General features: G+C 41.2%; 1 protein-coding gene across 2 annotated transcripts in view; it reads left to right on the top strand.

Moving 5' to 3' along the window:
* The window catches only part of bmpr1bb (bone morphogenetic protein receptor, type IBb), a 52,020-nt gene extending 44,767 nt beyond the window's left edge, over window positions 1–7,253 (top strand). For both annotated transcript variants that reach the window (XM_034208553.1, XM_034208551.1), the window contains 10 exons: window positions 1,120–1,279; window positions 1,631–1,733; window positions 2,172–2,274; window positions 3,596–3,692; window positions 3,777–3,921; window positions 4,435–4,627; window positions 4,837–5,134; window positions 5,232–5,407; window positions 5,504–5,634; window positions 6,210–7,253. In XM_034208553.1, the coding sequence (XP_034064444.1) occupies window positions 1,120–1,279; window positions 1,631–1,733; window positions 2,172–2,274; window positions 3,596–3,692; window positions 3,777–3,921; window positions 4,435–4,627; window positions 4,837–5,134; window positions 5,232–5,407; window positions 5,504–5,634; window positions 6,210–6,335 (1,532 nt within the window). In that variant the 3' untranslated portion in view covers window positions 6,336–7,253. The remainder of the gene's footprint in view (window positions 1–1,119; window positions 1,280–1,630; window positions 1,734–2,171; window positions 2,275–3,595; window positions 3,693–3,776; window positions 3,922–4,434; window positions 4,628–4,836; window positions 5,135–5,231; window positions 5,408–5,503; window positions 5,635–6,209) is intronic.
* Window positions 7,254–20,619: the final 13,366 nt, after the last annotated feature.

Genomic DNA, 20,619 nt, shown 5'->3' with positions numbered 1-20,619 from the left:
ATCAGCATTTCATAATGTCAGTGCCGTTTATAACTAAATAACCAAAGATGGCATTTTTATGGCACACAATACCTTGGAGTGATTTCAGTTCAGTGGCAGCAACAGTTAACACTTCAAGGCTGAGCAAGTTCAGAGCAATAATATTTATCCTCTCGGCTTATGTGAATACATGTCTACTGTCTTACTGCACTTGGCTTGACTCTGTTTGGGTTCTGCGCTTCACTGCATCCATTGCCTGCTGGAAATGTTATTTCTCCTCTCAGAAGATAAACACTAAATCATCATGTCATATATCCAGTCATCTAAATACTTTAAGTAGTAGTACTATACTTTAGTAGTTTGACAAAAATAACCAATTCATGATACTGTATGTCAACTGTCCTATGCTATTTCGAGATTTATTTGGGATGTAAATGATTAGAATTATGCAAGAACAATTAATAGAAGGTGGTTTATGAGAATAACAGGATTTTTGTATCTACATGTATGGGTTTTAAGTCATATTGATATTCAAATCTGTTGATTTTAAATGATTCCATTGGTTAGGAGTATTTCATTTATTGGAGGAAGAGATAACATAAACAAAGCCATTAATTATATAGACATTATATATACTATATTTTTGTATCACACCAAAAATGGTAGATGGATTTTCTTTAATATAACAATGTCTTGCCGACTCACATTCAAAAGCATTATGAACACTTGCATACTCACACTTAATACACACACACACACACACACACACACACACACACACACACACACACACACACACACACACACACACACACAAAGACTTCTTTCTGGTGAGTTGCGCTGTTCTGGTTCCAGACCCTATTCAGGCACATTAGGTCCAGTCCAGAACAGTGTGATTGCTTTTAGCAGCACATATTCACACATAATGTGAATTGCCATGGTAACAGTGCAGAGAATGGCAGAACTATACAGTTTCTCTGGAAATGAGCAGAAATGTTGTTTGGATCCTTTGATTTATTCCGTTTTAAATATTCCTAAGGTCGCTGTAATGAAGTTTTACCTCTTTGACTTTCCTACAACCAGAATACTGTCCAGATGTTTTTGGCTGAGTCCAGTTTTTCTCTCCCTCTCTCTGTACAGCCAACATGTTGGACACCATGCTGCTGAAGAACGGATGGAAAGGGGGATCGGAGCGAAGGTTGGAGGAGAGCAGCAGCACAGCCCCGGTTCCACCTCAGAACATGCTTTGGTGTCACTGCTACCACCACTGCCCCGAAGACTCTGTCAACAACACATGCATGTACGGTGAAGCGCACACAATTCCATGCTCACTCTAACATGCACGCAGGATATACAAACGACTCTCTATTTAAGGTTAAAACAATAATGATTGATTATAAAAAATCTTTTTTTTTTTTACTTAATCTAACATTTCTAGACCCAGTTTATTAACACTTTCATTAGTCAAACCACTTGCATTAATTCATTTTTGTTTAATGGCATCAGCTGTATGTAGCCTAAATGTAGGTGGTGCATATGATGTAATATAATTCAAAAGGCAGTTTCAATTCTGCATTTAGATTCAATAAATTACCTGTAATGATGGAAATACAGTAATAATTAAAAGACTCCATTATCTCCATTTTGACAGGACTGATGGTTATTGCTTCACCATGGTTGAGGAGGAGGAGGGGGGTCATGCAGTCGTCACTGCAGGTTGTTTGGGTCTCGACGGCTTCGAGTTCCAGTGCAGGGTAAGTCGTGTGTGTGTGTGTGTGTGTGTGTGTGTGTGTGTGTGTGTGTGTGTGTGTGTGTGTGTGTGTGTGTGTGTGTGTGTGTGTGTGTGTGTGTGTGTGTGTGTGTGTGTGTGTGTGTGTGTGTGTGTGTGTGTGTGTGTGTGTGTGTGTGTGTGTGTGTGTGTGTGTGTGCCTATATTTGCGTGTGTGTCTGCCTATATTTGCACTTGTCTTTGTATGTGTGTCCTCCTCCATTAGCCGTTGTTAAGCCTTTATGAGCTTTCCTTTACTCACCACAGCCCTTTATGAGACCTATTTAAATACAACTTCCAGCCCTCCATCAGTGGGAAAAAAAACCTTTGGTGTTGTAAAACGTTCTTATTAGGAATACGCGCGGCTGTAAATACACACTACTCATTAGTGTTAACTGTGTGTGTGTGTTTTGGTGTTTGATAGGACACGTGGAATGCACGTTCGAGGAGAGCTCTCCAGTGTTGCACAGATCAGGATTACTGCAACAGAGACTTGTATCCTACTCTTCCTCCACTCATCACAACAGGTAAGACATACTTTTGTTCACGCAGGTTTTCACACACTGAAATCCTGCCCTACTTGAGGGCATTTTACAGCGGACTCATTCAGGCCATGCTGGGTGACGGGTAGTGACAGTTTAAACTGTTACAAACCACAGTATGGTGCTGGAGTAAAGTGGCACATGCTGCTCCGGGGGGCAGCGAGGGAGAGAAAGAGAGAGGCAGGTGAAACAGAGCCTGCAGCCTCGGCTTGTTCTCTCACCCTCTAATGAAAAGGACAGCCTCTCCCCAGGGCCTGCTTGAGTTTCTTGCCTCGGGACGGATGTGAGATATCTGTCCATCTGTTACTCCGCAACACACCAACTCACACGCACACACATTCCTTCTCTTTCTCGCTCCCTGTCTCTGTCACACAAACTCACCCTTTCGCTCTCACACAGCCTCACACACATTTTGTCTTGACCTTCAAGCAAACGACAACAGACTGACATCGCCAGTCAGTTGGAGAGAAATAAATGACAATTATTATTTGGTCTTATTTTCATAATTTTGACCATCAATGTTTATCAGCTATGATAAGACGCTACTGCCAAACGATTATAACTGAGATTTGAGAAAAGGGCAACTTTTGCAACAACAAAGCAAGTAAATAGCTTCCAGGCAATCAGTGGTTATCCAATTCAAATAAACACTTGTATCGAAAATACTTTGGGGGTAAGCTTAGTTGCACCTTAATTGTTGATAAGATTCCCTCATTGCAGAGAAAACTATTAAGAGCTTATATAGCTATATTTTTACAATTTGCCTTTGCTTACCCATCCAACAAATCTTTGACTAAACCCAGAGCTATTATTTAACATGCAAGGTTTTCACAAGACACTTTGCTATCAATGCAGTTTTTTTTCTTTCTTTTGTGTGTGTGTGGGTTCGTGCACACCATGGAGTCCCCCCGGGTTTCGAGCCTGTGTGTTTTTGTGTGTCTGATTGGCAGGAGCACGGCAGTAAGGCTAGAGTCCCAGAGCTGCTTTCAGCCTCTGGGGTTTCTGTAGCGATGTCAGAGTGACAGCTGATCTGTGGGATTCAGGAAGGGGATGTGATCGATCACACGCTGAGAGAGAGGCGGAGGAGCAGAGCAGGGAAGGGTTAGGGGGAGGAAGAAGAAAAGGAGCTTGTCCCTGCCAGAGAAAATTAGAAAGATGTTAGAGCTGATAACAATGAACAAATGACTGTCACTACCTATTAATCACCTCACTCTCAGGACAGGATTATTCCCATTTAGTGTTGGTTAGATAATAAAAACTACATAAAAAAATTGAAATAATATACATATTTCTTCCTATTTTTTAGATTACGTTGACAGCAGTATCCAGTACATGGCACTCTTCATATCAATCACCGTCTGCAGTATCATCCTTGGTCTCATCCTCCTCTTCTGCTACTTCAGGTAAGCATCCTGAAGACATCTAATGCATTTTCAACAACTTCCCAGATGTGTGTTGGTAAACATTTCATCACCTTCTTGTTGCAGATATAAGCGGCAGGAGTCAAGACCACGTTACAGTATTGACCTGGAGCAGGAGGAGACGTACATCCCCCCCGGGGAGTCCCTGAAGGACCTGATCGAGCATTCACGCAGCATCGGGTCAGGCTCTGGGTCAGGACTCCCTCTACTGGTAAGAAAATACAAGTGCACATCTGGCTCAACATCACAAGCTCAAATAACCTCAAATAACTATAATAAATGTCTGCATTATCTTTCAATTTTCACCTTGGGCTGGTTGGTATAAAAAAAAATCCATTTCAATGCCTTTGTTAGGAATTGTGTTTTTTATATATTTTTATAAAATGGTCCAACTTTTACTGTTAGTGTGAAGGTAAACCATCATAGAAAAGGCACATAAGTTGCCCATATGACATACATGTATAATTATCAATATCATACCAATTATTCCCCTACTTTTCCACATTGAGACAAATGGACCACTTAACAGAAATTGTTTATTTTAAGTGCTTTTCATGGTGGTGCAACTAATTACAAAAGCAACAGGAAAGAGATTTAATCATAAGGTAATAAGTGACTGTAATGATGGAAGTATAATTTTCAATATGAAGGTGTTTAATTAAATACTTTTCTAAAGAGAAATGTCATAATAAATAACACATGTTTTGCATTAATCTGTTACCAGGTGCAGCGCACTATCGCCAAGCAGATTCAGATGGTGAAGCAGATCGGAAAAGGGCGATACGGAGAAGTCTGGATGGGCAAGTGGAGAGGAGAGAGAGTGGCTGTTAAAGTGTTCTTCACCACAGAAGAAGACAGCTGGTTCAGAGAGACTGAAATATATCAGACGTTCCTAATGAGACATGACAATATATTAGGTAAGGTGACATAAATAGCGTGCAACATTTAATTAATCTAAGGACTGTCCTAAGTGTTGATGTGCCTGTGTGTCTGTTAAAATGAGCTTAAATAAAGATAATATCCCAGGGACAAGTCATAAAATGTTTCCTCATGTTGACCCAAATTGTTACCGTTATATATTTTACGTGTGCACACATTTCTTATTTCTGTCACGTCTATCCCCCAGGATTCATAGCTGCTGATATTAAAGGAACCGGCTCATGGACTCAGCTCTACCTTATCACAGACTACCATGAGAGTGGATCTTTATACGATTACCTCAAGTCCAACACCTTAGACGTCAAGGCTCTGCTCAAACTGGCCTACTCGTCAATATCAGGCCTCTGTCACCTGCACACTGAGATATATGGCACACAGGGCAAACCGGCCATCGCACACAGAGACCTGAAGAGTAAAAACATCTTGGTAAAAAAAAATGGATTCTGTTGTATAGCAGACCTTGGACTAGCGGTCAAGTTTAATAGGTACAACAAACATTTTGTACTTTTAAATACTTTTACTATAGTTTAGGACATTTTCTTACATATCTCCATTTATTTGTGTTTCTCCTCCCTCTCTTAGTGACACCAATGAGGTGGATATCCCTCCTAACCTACGGGTTGGTACGAAGCGTTACATGCCACCTGAAGTGTTGGAAGAAACCCTGAACAGGACCTACTTCCAGTCTTTTATAATGGCTGACATGTATAGTTTTGGCCTCATCGTTTGGGAGATGGCCCGACGTTGCATCTCTGGAGGTCAGGAAAACATAAAACTTGTTTTAAACATGATATATTCGTAAATGTTTTCTTGATGATTATACTAATTCCCACATAAATCTGTTTATCCTGAAGGCATCGTGGAGGAGTACCAGCTGCCCTATCATGACCTTGTGCCCACTGATCCGTCCTACGAGGACATGATAGAAGTTGCCTGCATTAAGAAACAAAGACCTTCATTTGCTAACCGCTGGACAAGTGATGAGGTATTTTAAATGTTTATCTTTATCACATTCAAACATTTTAATAGTAATATGGTTCATGATATATATTTTTTTTATTTATTCATTTATTTAACAGGGACATTAATTAACATTTCTGTAAATGTACCAGAGTTAGCCAAGAGGCTATTTTTCATCTGTAGTCCCTGGACCGATTTTGTAAGTCAACCTAAAACATAATTAATTTTAAACAAGTAATTACAATCAAATAAAAACATGCAATATAACAATATGCTTGTTTTATACAGAAGGAATACAACATTAAAAATAACACTTCTGTTTGCCAGGTTGTAACAAAATGTCTTTGGTTGGTTTATATTCTCCACATTCACAAATGTCGAGAAAGAGGCTCGTTAAATAGCTGTGATCGGTTTCTAACAAAAATACATTAGTTATAAATAGCAATAACCAATATGTGTTCAATAAAATCAGGAGTGCATTTTTAAAGAAAATAATTGGTCTTAAAAATTCCTTATAATTAATAATAAATCAGTAATGATCCATGTATTACAACCTTTTTAAAGGACTGATTTAAAAATGATGTACATTTGTGTCTTTAGTGTCTAAGGCAGATGGGAAAACTGATGTCCGAGTGCTGGGCTCACAACCCGGCCTCTCGCCTCACAGCCCTGAGGGTGAAGAAGAGCCTGGCAAAGATGTTAGAGACCCAAGACATCAAACTGTGAGAGAGAGAGTGAGGATCTCATCACCAGAGACTTGTCACTGCCACTGGCACAGCGCCACTTACACTGGCCAATGAAGGAAGGAGGGGAGAGACTGTGAACGAAAGGACAAAAGAAACTGACAGCGAGGATAAGCAATGAGGATAACAGTCTGCTGGCAGCCCAAAAAATGAGGGGCAAAATATTTATTATGTCAGGGGAGATATGCCCTTCCATTGTCTGAGCCACCTCTGCCTCTGAACAAATGTTCAGGTGTTGCTTTCTGTGAAAGCTGAGTGGTTGTCGCTTGCAAGAGAAGAGCACTAAATTCCCTGTGATTTGTTCTGAATTGAGGAAGCTCCTGCTCTGCTCTTCTAAAGCAATATAGCAGTATTCTATGTGCAGTTTTTTTGTACTGTTACAGTTGCTTTCACACCGTCAATTCCATTCATGGTGACTGTCATCCATCTTAAGGAAGAAAAACATTGATCAAAGACCTCATTGTAAATTATATAATTTTGTGGAACAAAGCCGAGTAAGAAAAGTAAATTAATTATAAAACATATGTCCAGCAGAAACAGATTTTTTTTATAAATGTACAATGAATTTCAATATTAAAAAAAACCTCTGCCTAAACATTTGTCATTGAGGAATTTGGAAATTTGGATTGTCCTTCAGCATTAGCTGAGGCCTTGCTCTTTCTCATCATCTCTTCTTTCTGCTCACAATTCATTTGTACATAATCAAGCGGGAATCTATTGATAATTATTACATTGCTGGATGTCATAATGTGTTTTTGAGGATTTATCTGTGTAAAGAATATTTCCCGTCCACTCTACCACTATGGCATGTGCCTTATTTAATCTGTACATATGTGATTAATGAGAGTGTATGAGTGGATCTGGATGACATTCCCCAATAAAAACTATTATGTGTATCAAAGGTTTGTCAATTTATGTTAAACGCTGCTCTAAGATTCGTGTTATTAATAACTTAATGCAAACAAATTAAATCCTCATGTTCAATATATAAATATGTTGTATATAAATAAGATATATCATTACATTTAAATACACAGCAACAACATAGCATATTTCGAATTAATGCGTAAATATATCAAAACATATCGTAGTGTGCTGAAATTATTGCAAGTTGCATAATCGAGTACAACCCAGTCTCACGGCATTTCGTGTAAATAGTCACAACATTTAATCTATTGATTCGTGTTCACCAACATGATTTACCCCTTTTTTCGTGTCACACAGAACGATTTTAAAAGCAATGTATTTCTATTGGTAGTGTGTTTCGTGCCTGCAACACGTATTTTTATCCGGTCGGGTCTTGGAAGACCGGAAGCTGTGGGGTTCATAAAAACATCTTCTTACTCAATATCAAGCCACGATTATTGTTTTTATTTTAAATCGTATAATGTCGGACTTTTTTTGCCATCCGTGAGGAAAATAAATGGGGCTCAGAGCATCAGAATACTGAAATCTGTATTTTTAAAATATTTTTTTCCTTCTAATTTGTTATTCTTTTCTAAATAACACACTGTTATTTACTCAACAATAACACACAAATATCCTTGTTTTTATTTATTTGTTTAATTCCACAATCTCTGTCTTTTTTGGCGTCCGTCAGGAACTGAATTTCAAAATAAAAATAACCGGAAACAGACGTAGGCCTATATGGGACATTTTGAGCATCATTGCGATACACAGCCACTGAACTGATTACCCAAGATCCTCAGCTATGGTTTAAGCTTGGTGATTGGATGTTTTAGCCGCAATGCACGTTGGGATTTGGTGTTAATGCAATGGAACAAAACCACGGCAGACTATCCAAAACTGGATTCGAATGGGACCAGCTTGTGTCCATAATGGGCAGCATTAATATATACCCACATGACAGCTCATTGTTACTTATTAATTCTACTCCACCACAATTCAGAGGTTAAACTGGTATTTTTACTCCACTACATTTATTTTAGTTACTTTACAGATTCTGATTAATGATGAGAAATATAAACAACCCTTAAATCAGACTTTAGTTACACCTGAGTAAAATTCAGGGAAGGTGATTGTCAAGTGCCAACAATCAGGCGAGATATTTGATAGTTGATGCTTGAGAAGACTAAACATTTATCTGCAGATCTCTATAAAGTATATTCATTACTCGTTATTCTCTACTAATAGTTAATTAAAGACTGTATATAATGGCTATTTTACACATCCCTTTCAAGATTTCAAGATTTTCAAAGGTTTATTGACATATCATATACACAACTATGGTGTAGTTATGCAATGATTGAAAATCTTGGGTCGCAGGTTCCTCAACAAGACAACAAGACATCTATCAATATGTGTGTACAACCACCATTAAACTGTCATAGTCTGCACATTTCTTATACTATCTACATACATGAGAGTATAATTCATATTTATTTAATTTCATCGTTTATTTGGCAGGGACAATGCACAGTAATGAACACTTAAAACATTCAAATGTGTCAAGCGTAACAGTGCCAGATTTAGCTTTGAGCTATTTTCCATCCGCAGTCCCTCACATAAAACATTTAAGAAAATTACATTTGACAAACTACATGATATGCAAAAGAGCAAGAGCAGCATACACAAGTATTTACCACATGGCAGTACAATATAGCAGCTACGACATATAAAGTGCAAGAAAAGATAAAAGTGCTACATAAAGTGCAAGAGGAGATACCCCTGTATTAAAGTGCATTTAGCGGTGATATGTATGATATCAGTTAAAATAAGTGCTTCAACATAGTTAACATTGCAGGAAAGCAATATATTAGACGTTAAGTACTTTGTCAGGCTTAATATTTATCTGTCGATAGCCCCAAAGCTTTTTTCTTATTTAAAAGAAGACCTTAATCTAAAGTATAATTTAATGTTTAAATAAAGGTTAATTCGTTTTTCTGTTTTGCACATCGTCCTATTAATTTAATATCTTTGTACATCCTGCAGTAAACTGTTTTATTGTAGAGATCACTTATAGTAGCTTCTTGATTTTTTATATTCTATATTTCTATCATTGACCTTCTACTTTCCCCCTCTGAAAGTATGTACTCTTAATATTTTGTTCATCAAATATAACACATTAAAACAATAATTCAATAACGTGCTTTAACACTAGGCGCAGCACATCAGGTACACACATCCATAATAACTTTGTATTATTAGTGTAGGACACTTATGTATGTACAACATCTGAAGATGTGTAGTTTTATTCATGTTTTCACATAATTTTACAGCATTTTGCTGTATTATTTCAGATTTAGTATTTACATTCTTATATTCAAAGAAAATCAGTAATATCTTTAAAAATTACAAGTCCTTTCATATCAGCTGTGCACCGTTATGGTGTAAATATAGCCTATCTACCAATTGGATCAAATATAAAAGTCAGCCGAATTAGTGTTGATACTGCAAGGTGACGTATTGTGTGAATAGAAATTGAAGATGTTGTTTAATTGCTGATATATTTATGATTGTTGTGCACCGACAGAAATGTTAGAGAGGTTCAGGTTCATTTTGTTTTATGTTTGTTTTCTCACTCACCAGTTATCTCTCATTCCAGGCTTCCTGATTGTTTTCACCTGGCATCCTTCTGTGTCTCTTATGCTCATCAGCGTCAGTCCCGCCCCTGATTGTTCACACCTGTTTCTCATTGTCATGTGGTTACATTTCCCTGTCTCCCAGTGTTCCTCGTCAGTTCGTCTTCTCTCTTGCCATGGTCAGGTGTATGCTCTCTGTGCTCTGGAAAAGTTTTTGTTCCTCACTACGTGAGCGCTTTCATTTGGTTCTCTATTTTTGTCATCTCAAACTTGAGATTTGATAGTGACCTTTTTTGTTGTTATTGCTGTATTTTGGAAAAATAAAGTATATTACAAATACTTTACCTCTGTCTCCCGGGTCGTGCAATTGGGTCCTACATCCTAAGTGTCTGAGTTCGTAACAGAACGAACTGACCATTATGGACCCAGCCGACCCAAGAACGCTTCACGCCGCCCTGTCAGCACAAGGCGTGAGGATTTATCACCATGAGGAACAGCTGGGCATAGCTGCCCAGGAAAGGAAAGAGCTGGAAGGACGCCAGGCAGATTATCAAGAACACATTTCTACACAGATGCAACAACTGGTTGCCCAAATGAATCGTTTTTTCACTTACCAATAGACTGTTCTTCCGGTGACATCTAGGGTGACGAGGTCCCAACAAACCAAATGTGGGACAAGGAGTATGTTTGTGTGGGACAATGTGGGACACCCTATCAACAGCACATACCCCCCCCCGGAAAAAAAATCTATTTTCTATTCTGTTTCATTTGATCTATTCAACAGCATCCAATAAACAATGACAGAAAGTCAAGTCAAAATGCAGTAACAATTTAGTATCCCCCCCCCCCACAGTGTGTGGGCTATTTTGCCACCTAGAGCCACTGGTGTCTTTAACTCTGCCAAACAACTCTCCACAGAGGCAGGGGCAAGCTGCTATTGTACGTCCACATAACATTTTCTTTACTATCTCAGAGTCTGGAATAATGGTCAGCGCTAGCTTGTTACCACAGTCATTTGACCGGTATGATTGGGAGTGTTGCACTGTATGGTAAACACTGGTTATTTCTGCTGCTGTTACCTTGTCTGAGTGGCCATCATTTTTTGGTTTGAGTAGGAATGTCTCCATAGAGTGGGATGTCTCTTTTTGAGCGACAAGTTTCTTGTGAGAATCGCATTCTCGGTGTCTTTTGACGTCGTATTCACCGCCATGTGAAATTGTAAAAATTACTCTTGCAAAGATTGCAAAAAACTCTCTCTGAGAGTCACCCTGCACTGGCTTCACCCACTGATAAGTGTCTTCCCAGTCTTTGTTGTATGTGCATCTTCTTTTCTTCTTAGCTGTAGTTTCAGTTTCCTCCATGTTCCATAACCTGCTGCGTCGCCTGCATTATTGACTGACTTTCGTTGTTGTTGTTGTTTGGCGGGGCTGCGGGGGGGGGGGGTGTGTGAGTGAGTTACTCATTGGTTAACACTTGACCAGCACCCGCCGTGTGTTACAGATTGATTGACAGCAAACACACCCCCGTGATGACAGCCTTCCCTGCTTTCTCAACAGCCATTGGATAAATCTGATTTTAAGAAAAGCGTTTCAGCCAATCAAAATGAAATATGCGGGACATCGTCTCAATTTGTGGGACGCACCAAAAGTCGTGAAAATGCTGTGCAGTCCCGACATCTGGTCACCCTAGTTACATCATCCACAGCTGAGAGGTTGCCTGTCAATACTCCAGCTGACACAGTTTACCCAAATCAGGCTGTTTCTTCCCCTTTACGGCTGGCTCTTCCGGAGAGATTTTCCGGAGACTCCTCGAATTGCAGAGCCTTTCTGGTACAGTGCGATCTGCATTTTCAACACAACCCAGGAGCTTTTTTATCTAACCATGGTAAAGTGGCATTTATCGTGTCTCACTTAACGGGAAGAGCTGCAGCCTGGGCTACTGCAGAATGGTCTAGAGACACCGAACTATGTTACTCATTGGCCGATTTCTTAGAGACTATGAGTCGCATTTTTGACCACTCATCACCTGCTACAGAGGCCAGCAGAAGACTGTTTCAAATACGTCAGCTCAACCGTCAGGTGGTTGATTATGCCATCGAGTTACGTACAGCAGCAGCAGACAGCGGATGGAATGTTCCGGCTCTTCGTGACGCCTTCATGACGGGACTTTCGGAACCGATAAAGGACCAGCTGGCTCCACTGGAGACACCCCGGGATCTGGAATCCCTCATCGCTGTGGCCATCCGGATCGATAACCGTCTTCGGGAAAGAGAGAGGGAGCGTTGACGCAACCGAGATGTTATTCCCAGCTTCCAGGATTTGTCTCGGAGGGTCGCGCCGCCAGCTGAGGATTTCCAGCCCATGTTATCGGACCGTCTGAGGACTACACTTCCGAATGACTCCGGTGAACCCATGCAGCTGGGAAGAACCAGGCTTTCTCTGGAGGAGAGGCAGCGCCGTCTACGGGAGGGTTGTTGTTTCTACTGCGGCCAGCTGGATCATCAACTCGCTTCATGCCCGGGAAAAGATCGAGCTCACCAGTCAAAAGGAGGACGCTGGTGAGCAAGTTTCCCGTAGACTTTCCTCTTCGACCTGTTACTCAGGTAAACATTTGTATTAACAATCAGGCCATTGACCAGGGTGTGTTAATAGACTCAGGGGCTGACGAAAGCCTTAGGGACTGGGGCTTAGTCAATCAGCTAGAAATAAAGACTGTTCTGCTATCTCAACCTGTTAATGCCAGTGCCTTAGACGGCCGCTTGTTGTTCACAGTTACCCATTGCACTGAGCCTATTCAGATTACTGTGAATAAGGACCATACAGAGAGCATGCAATTTCATATTTTTGAGTCGGCTTAGCACCTGATTATTTTAGGGTTTCCATGGCTGAAGACCCACAATCCTCACATTGACTGGCGTTCAGGGAAAATTAAGGAATGGGGAGAGGATTGTATTGGCAGGTGTAAACGGTCACAACCTGTTAATGCACCAACAGACTCTAGTAGAATCATTATTGATCACCCTGACTATCCTGATCTACAGAAGGTACCTCCCTGTTACCATGATTTAAAGGAAGCGTTTAACAAGTCCAAAGCCCTGTCGCTACCTCCTCACCGAGAATTTGACTGTCCCATTGTTCTCTTACCGGGAGCCCCCATTCCCAAGGGGAGACTTTACTCGATTTCGAGACCTGAGAGAGCAGCAATGGACGAATACATCTCCTCTTCACTCAAATCAGGGATTATCCGTCCTTCCTCTTCTCCAGCCGGAGCGGGATTTTTCTTTGTGGGAAAGAAAGACGGGTCTCTCAGACCTTGCATAGACTACAGTCCACTAAATGACATTACGGTGAAGAACCGCTATCCTCTGCCACTCATGTCATCTGCTTTTGAACTGCTTCAAACTGCCAAGATATTCACCAAGTTAGATTTAAGAAATGCATATCACTTGGTTAGAAGAAGAAAAGGGGATGAGTGGAAGACAGGATTCAACACTCAGAGTGGTCACTATAAATACCTAGTAATGCCTTTTGGACTATGCAATGCACCGGCTGTGTTTCAAGCTTTTATGAATGAGGTTTTGCAGGAATTTTTGAATATTTCAGTGTTTGTGTATCTGGATGATATTCTGATTTTCTCCCCAGACGCTAAATCTCATGTTAACCATGTCCGCCAGTTTTTGCAGAAACTGCTTGAGAAGCAGCTATATGTCAAGGCAGATAAATGTGAGTTCCACACAGAAGATGTGTCTTTCTTGGGATACATAATTTCACCTAATCATATGCAAATGGATCCTGCTAAAATCAGTGCAGTGGCCCACTCCAGGAAGAAGGTTCAGCAGTTTCTAGGATTTGATAACTTCTATAGGAAGTTTATTAGGAATTTCAGTTCTGTTGCTGCCCCTCTGCATGTTCTGACTTCTCCTAAGGTCCCTTTCAAGTGGACTCCTCAGGCGGACATCGCTTTCCAACCCCTCAGAGAGAGATTCACATCAGCTCGCATACTCACCATTCCAGATCCCCAGCGCCAGTTTATGGTCGAGGTTGATGCTTCCAATGAGGGTGTTACGACCCGTCCCCCTACCAAGCGGTAGTGGCTCGTGGGAAGACCCGCAACATAAAAACAACCATGCCAAACACAGAATTTAGTTATCGACGGGCGTTTATTTGTAGCACAGCCGTAACTCACATGCATGCCTACCGGCAGAAAGGAACCAAGTTTGGAGGACAGTGTAAAACAAACAAAAAGGAAGAAGGGCCTGGGCCAGCCACACCATGAGCCGTAGGACCCAGACTTCCCTCCTCTACCCAGAGGTCCAAACACAGCCTACTGGGAAGGAAACAAAGCCGCGAAAAACCTATACTAATATCCTCCAGAGTTCACACAAAAAATACAGCATAAATATATATATATATCCACACGAGGTCAGAGGAAAGCCACGGTCGTAATCCCTCGGTTTCAGGACGGGAAAAGATAACTCTTCTCCTCCAGCTTCTCCCTTTTTAAGTCGTCCCCAGCTGAATGCAATTAGGACACCTGGGGGAGGTGGAGCCAGGGCGGATCAGGTGCACCTGTGCAGCAGAGAGACAGAGAAAAACACAGAGCATATAACAGAGGGAATTGGAGGAGTACTGTCTCAACGATCTGTAGAAGACAACAAGATGCATCCATGTGCTTACCTGTCGCGGAAGTTGACAACAGCAGAGCGGAATTATGACGTGGGAAACAAGGAACTGTTAGCTGTAAAAGCTGCCCTTGAATGGAGACACTGGCTAGAGGGGGCAGAGGAGCCGTTGTGTCTGGACAGATCACAACAATCTGGAATATATAAGAAAGGCTAAGCGTCTCAACTCCCGTCAGGCCAGGTGGACACTATTCTTTAGTAGGTTCAACTTCACACTCTCTTTTCGTCCCGGGTCTCAGAATCAAAAACCTGATGCTTTGTCTCGTCTTTACGATCCAGAACCACTTGCTGTAGAGCCCAAGACCATCCTTCCACTTAACCGTGTGATCGGAGCCTTTTCCTGGCAAGTGGAGTCGGACGTTAAAAAGGCGAATGTCATGAATCCAGCACCTAGCAAGTGTCCCAACAATCTGCTGTTTGTTCCTGAGGCTCTTCGCTCCAAGGTCATCCACTGGGCTCACTCATCTGTGCTTTCGTGCCATCCGGGAGTAACAAGGACAATGTTCAGGATTCAACAACGTTTCTGGTGGCCAGCCATGAGGAAGGATGTGGCGGAGTATGTAGCGGCTTGTCCGGTGTGTGCGTGTAATAAGACCTCGTCTCAAGTCAAGATGGGCTTGCTCCAGCCGCTGCCGATTCCCCAACGTCCTTGGTCACACATTTCTATGGATTTTGTGACAGGATTTCCTTCATCCAGAGGCAAGACTACGGTTCTAACAGTGGTGGATCGATTTTCAAAGATGGCTCACTTCATCCCATTGACCAGGCTTCCCTCTGCCAAAGTCACCGCAGAGGTCATGACGTATTCAGAATCCATGGATTCCCCGATGACATTGTTTCCGACAGGGGTCCACAATTCGTTTCTGGAAGGAGTTTTGTCGACTCATAGGTGCCACCGTCAGCTTGTCATCAGGATATCACCCTCAGTCAAATGGACAGTCGGAACGTCTGAACCAGGAACTAGAGACTACGCTACGTTGTCTCGTCTCCCGGAACCAGACCACCTGGAGTGACCACCTCACATGGGTCGAGTTTGCCCACAATACTCTTCCTACGGCAGCCACAGGTCTCTCTCCATTCCATTGTGTCAATGGTTTCCAGCCTCCGCTTTTCCCTAACAACGAGGAAAAGGTGATGGTTCCATCGGCTCATGCCATGATCAGACGTTGTCGCCGAGTTTGGGCTGGTGCTCGCCAGTCTCTTCTCCGAAGTTCAGCTCGGATGAAGGCTGTTGCAGACGTCCATCACAGGGTCGCTCCCTCCTACAGACCAGGCCAAAAGGTTTGGCTTTCCACTAATGACTTACCACTCCATGTCCCCTCAAAGAAACTGGCTCCGAGATTTGTGGGTCCTTTTCCGGTGTCCAGAGTCATCAACCCGGTGTCTGTACGCTTGCAACTCCCCCGGAATATGAGAGTGCATCCAACGTTTCACGTCAGTAAAATCAAGCCGGTGTGTGAGTCCACACTAGTTCGTAACAATGATTCACGTCACGTATTCAGTTTCGGCGGCATTTCTTCCAGTTTGTCCAAAGGTCTTCTAATCAAGGCTCTATAAATAAATAACTACGGCAGATGTGTGGTATTTAATGCAGCCGAACCGTGTATTACTATGTCGTTATGAGATGACTTTCAAAGAGAAAAGCAAGCACACTCGGAATAAAGTATTATTTTTTAAATGTTTTTCGGATTTCACATTGCATAAACACTAGGGATGCTCCAATCGATCGGTCACCGATCGATATCGGCCGATACTCACTCTCTACCGATCGATCGGTGCTCTCTAAACATGCCGATCACGAGAGCCGATCGCATGACGTAAAATACATGACACTTTTCTCTGTGTGCGGCAAAACAAGCTCGCCAACATGGCTTCACCGGTCTGGCATTATTTTAAGGTGTCCGAAAAAGACAGTAAAATAGCGGTATGCAACGTGTGTGTGAAGCAGAAATCCTGCAGCTCCTCCCGCCGGACAGGTAAGCGCAGCGAAACACACACACAGGGAGAACCAGACCGCAGTTAATTTCCTCATATTCCAAACGAGAAATTACGGTAGCAAATCACCCGGTTCTTTACGACCAGAACTATTAACGGAATACAAACCGGAGGAACCAGGCATGGAGGGAGGTGGCAGAGACAGTGGGTGAAACTGGTAAGTTTTCGCCTGTTTGGGGAGTTTATATATATATATTGCTCGCATAAAATCCCCGGGGTTTTTTGCTTTATATGTCGGGGGCGGGAGATTCATGTGATTGGTTGTTGGTCGCGTTGCTCGCAAAAAATCCCCAAGCTTTCAGACACGCCCAGCTCCAAGATTTTGAAGATTTTTGAAAAGCTGCTGTGTGGACGTACCGTAAGAGTTAGACACACTTAGCTATTTTATCTACCTCTGGAACAAGCTAAACTAGTTATTATAAATATATGTATTCTTCATTGTCGGGTCACTGATTACTGGATCAGTGAGCTGCATGAGATACTGACAGGCTGTCAGGAGAGGGAGAGAGGAGAGAGAAAGAGAGCGCTTCCGCTAATTTCTCCCGTGTTATTATCCAAAGTGAATGTAAACTTGAATAATGTACATCATTTGAATGTAATAATTAAGTTGATTGTTGTTTGTGGAAGCTCCAGTGAATGAGCCCCATTAACTGAGTTTTAAACATCACTTTAAATGGAAGATTTAAAGTGATGTTTAAATCTTCCATTTAGGCCCCGCCCACTCGATCGGATCGGCGATCGGTATCGGCCGATACTGATTCCGGCGATCGGCCCCGAAATTGGCGATCGGAGCCATCCCTAATAAACACCATATCCCAACTTGCATTGCGGCTAAACAATCCAATCACCGAGCTTAAACCATAGCTGAGGATCTTGGGTAATCAGTTCAGTGGTTGTGTATCTGTTTCCGGTTATTAGAGCCTGAGCACGAAGTGTGCGAAGACCTATTGTAATGCATAGAATTATTATAATTCTTCATAGTCTGGGGATTGGACCTGTTTTTGAGGGGGTTACGACACTATTCATGTAGCGACATTTGGCAACGCCGCCAGGACGGGTGAACATGTTTACATTTCGGAGTTGATGGGTGCAACATTTCTAAAATGCTCACTAGCGCCACCTGTGAAAATTCAGTTTACGAAAAATGTACATAGTCGCAGCGTAAGTCTGATGGACCAGACATTTGGCACACTTATCCGGGTGGAGCTGCTCTACATATTATCCTCTCGTATCCCGAAGCTCCGCCTACTTTGATTTTTTTTAATTAGCATAATGTGAAAAACAGTGAAATATTAACTACAATTTCAATGTTTTGCTTTTCAACACCAAACTTAGTGTAAAGCATCAGTGGAGGGTCAGACACATGACCGTAGAAAATGAGCACGAGGTGTGGAAAAATGTGGCCGACATCAATCGCAACGTATTAGCAAAAAGGTGTGGCCTAGACATAAATGCTCACAATTCATCCGAAATGTATCCAAATATCACAGATTTCAGTGGATAGGTTCAATTTGTCGTGGGGAATAGGCACAAAAAAGCATGTTCATTTTGGACAATAGGGGGCGCCAAAAACACAACAAATGTATACCTCAAGAACGGACGGACAAAATAAATATATGTTGTCATAGATATACTGGCAGGATGAGTATAAACTGAGATTTAAAGTGTAGCAACCAATGATGAATGTGGGCGTGTCCTATTCCGTTTTTTTCTCAAAATCAAAGGGTTAAAAACACTTACGGACACATAACTTTGTGTTAAAATGAGTTACGGCCTTTAAACTAGGAACACACTTGACAGCCCACAACCTTTTCCAGACTGTACAAAGAAATTGTAAGTTTTAGCAAATACGGCTCAGTAGCCTATTGTGCGTTAGTCACATATAGTTTCTCCGAACTACCCAACACTTGGCACAGACATTCCTCATTGAATTGCGGACATATTTCAAAATGGCTTCCATTTCCCCGCCCCCCATAAAGTCGGCCATTTAAAAAAATGTGCGTTTTAAGCGCGTTTTCGCACACTTCTCCTAGGGAAATGATTGGAAAAATCCAAACCAGGACAAGATCAGCCACCAATGTGATGTTAAATTGCTAATGAATAGTCGACTGCTCAAACAAGGAGCTCGTAAGCTAACGGAGAATGTACAATTTGACGATTTAAATGTCACAAAATCGCTAAAATAAGCTTCGGACACAAAACTTGGAACACACGTCACAGCCCACGACCTTTTCCAGACTGTACAAAAAAATTGTACGTTTTTGTACACCAGCTCAGTAGCGCCCCCTATTGTGCGATAGTCACATATAGTTTCTCCAAACTACCCGAATCTTGCCAAAGACATTCCTCATGGAATTGCGGATATATTTCAAAATGGCTTCCATTAGCCCCGCCCCCCAAAAAGTCTGCCATTTTGAAAAATCGGAGTTATTCATGGCACACCTCCTAGGGAAAAGATCGGAAAAAATTCCAGTCCAAAACAAGTTCAGCCCATATCCAATATCATGCTAAACTGCGAATAAAAAAGTTGCTAGCTCAATCCAGGGTTCGTACGGGTGCTTGAAATCCTTGAAAATGCTTGAAATTTGACGTGGTGTTTTCAAGGTTGGGAAAGTGTTTGCATTTTGGGAATGGTGCTTGAAATTGAGATAAAGTGCTTGAAAATGTAAATGCTTTACTTTTACATTAAATTGCTGTCTGACTGAATAGTTCGCTTTTTAGATTAAAAGAAAATAATTGCTTTGCTTTTACATAAAACAGCTCCGCTGCGTCCTTCCCGCGCTATGCGCGCGACCTGCAAGTGTTTGTGTTACGTGTGATAGATGACTGTGTGCCAGGAGGTTGCAGTTTCAACGAGCGTTGGCTAGCAGAAGACAAATACAAGCCATGGCTAAGACGAGGGTCAAGCCCACGAGTAGCCTCCTGCAAAGTTTGCAAAAATAACGATGCGAGAGTCTGCGCTGACGAGCCACATGAAAGGTACGCCGTAGTAGAGCATTTTAGATTAGGCTAACGTTGCATGTTATGTTTGTTTAAAACCCTCCGGTATCACTGTGGACGTTTTTGTCCATATGGGTCATTTTTCACTTTTCATTTTACAATAACTTTGGTTGGTGCAAACGGCCTGAATTTTTGTAACAAGGCTATTTTCTCGATCTATTTTGGAATTCCAATTTCAATTTTTCAAATCGGTCTTTAATTCACTGTGTAACAAATCGACTACGCAAATTAGTCATTCGAGACAAAAATGTCCACTGCAAAATACTTTGATAAAAACATTATATTAAAAGGTTTTTTTCACAACTTTTTTGGGTTCAATCTTTAAAGCAACTTCCGCCCTAATAGAAAATACCAAAAATGTAATCATTCTCAGGATTTTAACCCTTTAAATGCCATTTTGAAAACCTGAAACCGCTGTTTTTTTTCATGATGAAAACAGAGAAAATGAGTTATTTTCCCAAAAATACATATCTGGGGACTGGCTCTTTTTTTTTATCACAGTCTTGGGTATGTCAAAGATTAGCAACATTTATTTTTTTGCATTATTAGTTTTTGCACAAAATCGGATTGAACAAAAAAAGTTACATATTAGTCATTTGGGACAAAAATGTCCACTTCCAAAAACTGCTCTAAAATGACAACAGATTAATATTTTAAAAAACTTTTTGGGGTTAGATCTTTCAATCAACTTCAGTCCTGATCAAAAATACCAAATGTTAAATTATGTTCAGGATTTTAACCCTTTAACTGCCAGTTTTAAAACATGAATTTGCGTTTTCTATGAAAAACATGCACAAAAAGGCAGTTATTTTCCATATAATAAATGTTGGGAGGTTCGGCTTTTTTTTTTTTATCACAGTCTTGGATATGTCAAAGATTAGCAACAACATTTATTTTGGTGGATTATTAGTTTTCGCACAGAATCAGATTAGACAAAAATGTCCCATCCACTCCCATTATAACCACATCTTTTGATCTCTCCGCCATACCGGTATAAAATCATGCATTTTGTAATGTCAGGGTTTTATATTGGAGGAAAATAGTTCAAT

This window comes from Gymnodraco acuticeps, unplaced genomic scaffold (assembly GCF_902827175.1).
Source record: "Gymnodraco acuticeps unplaced genomic scaffold, fGymAcu1.1, whole genome shotgun sequence".
Lineage (NCBI taxonomy): Eukaryota > Metazoa > Chordata > Actinopteri > Perciformes > Bathydraconidae > Gymnodraco > Gymnodraco acuticeps.
Note: the sequence above shows the minus strand (reverse complement) of the source record. Positions and strands in the feature narration are given on the sequence as shown.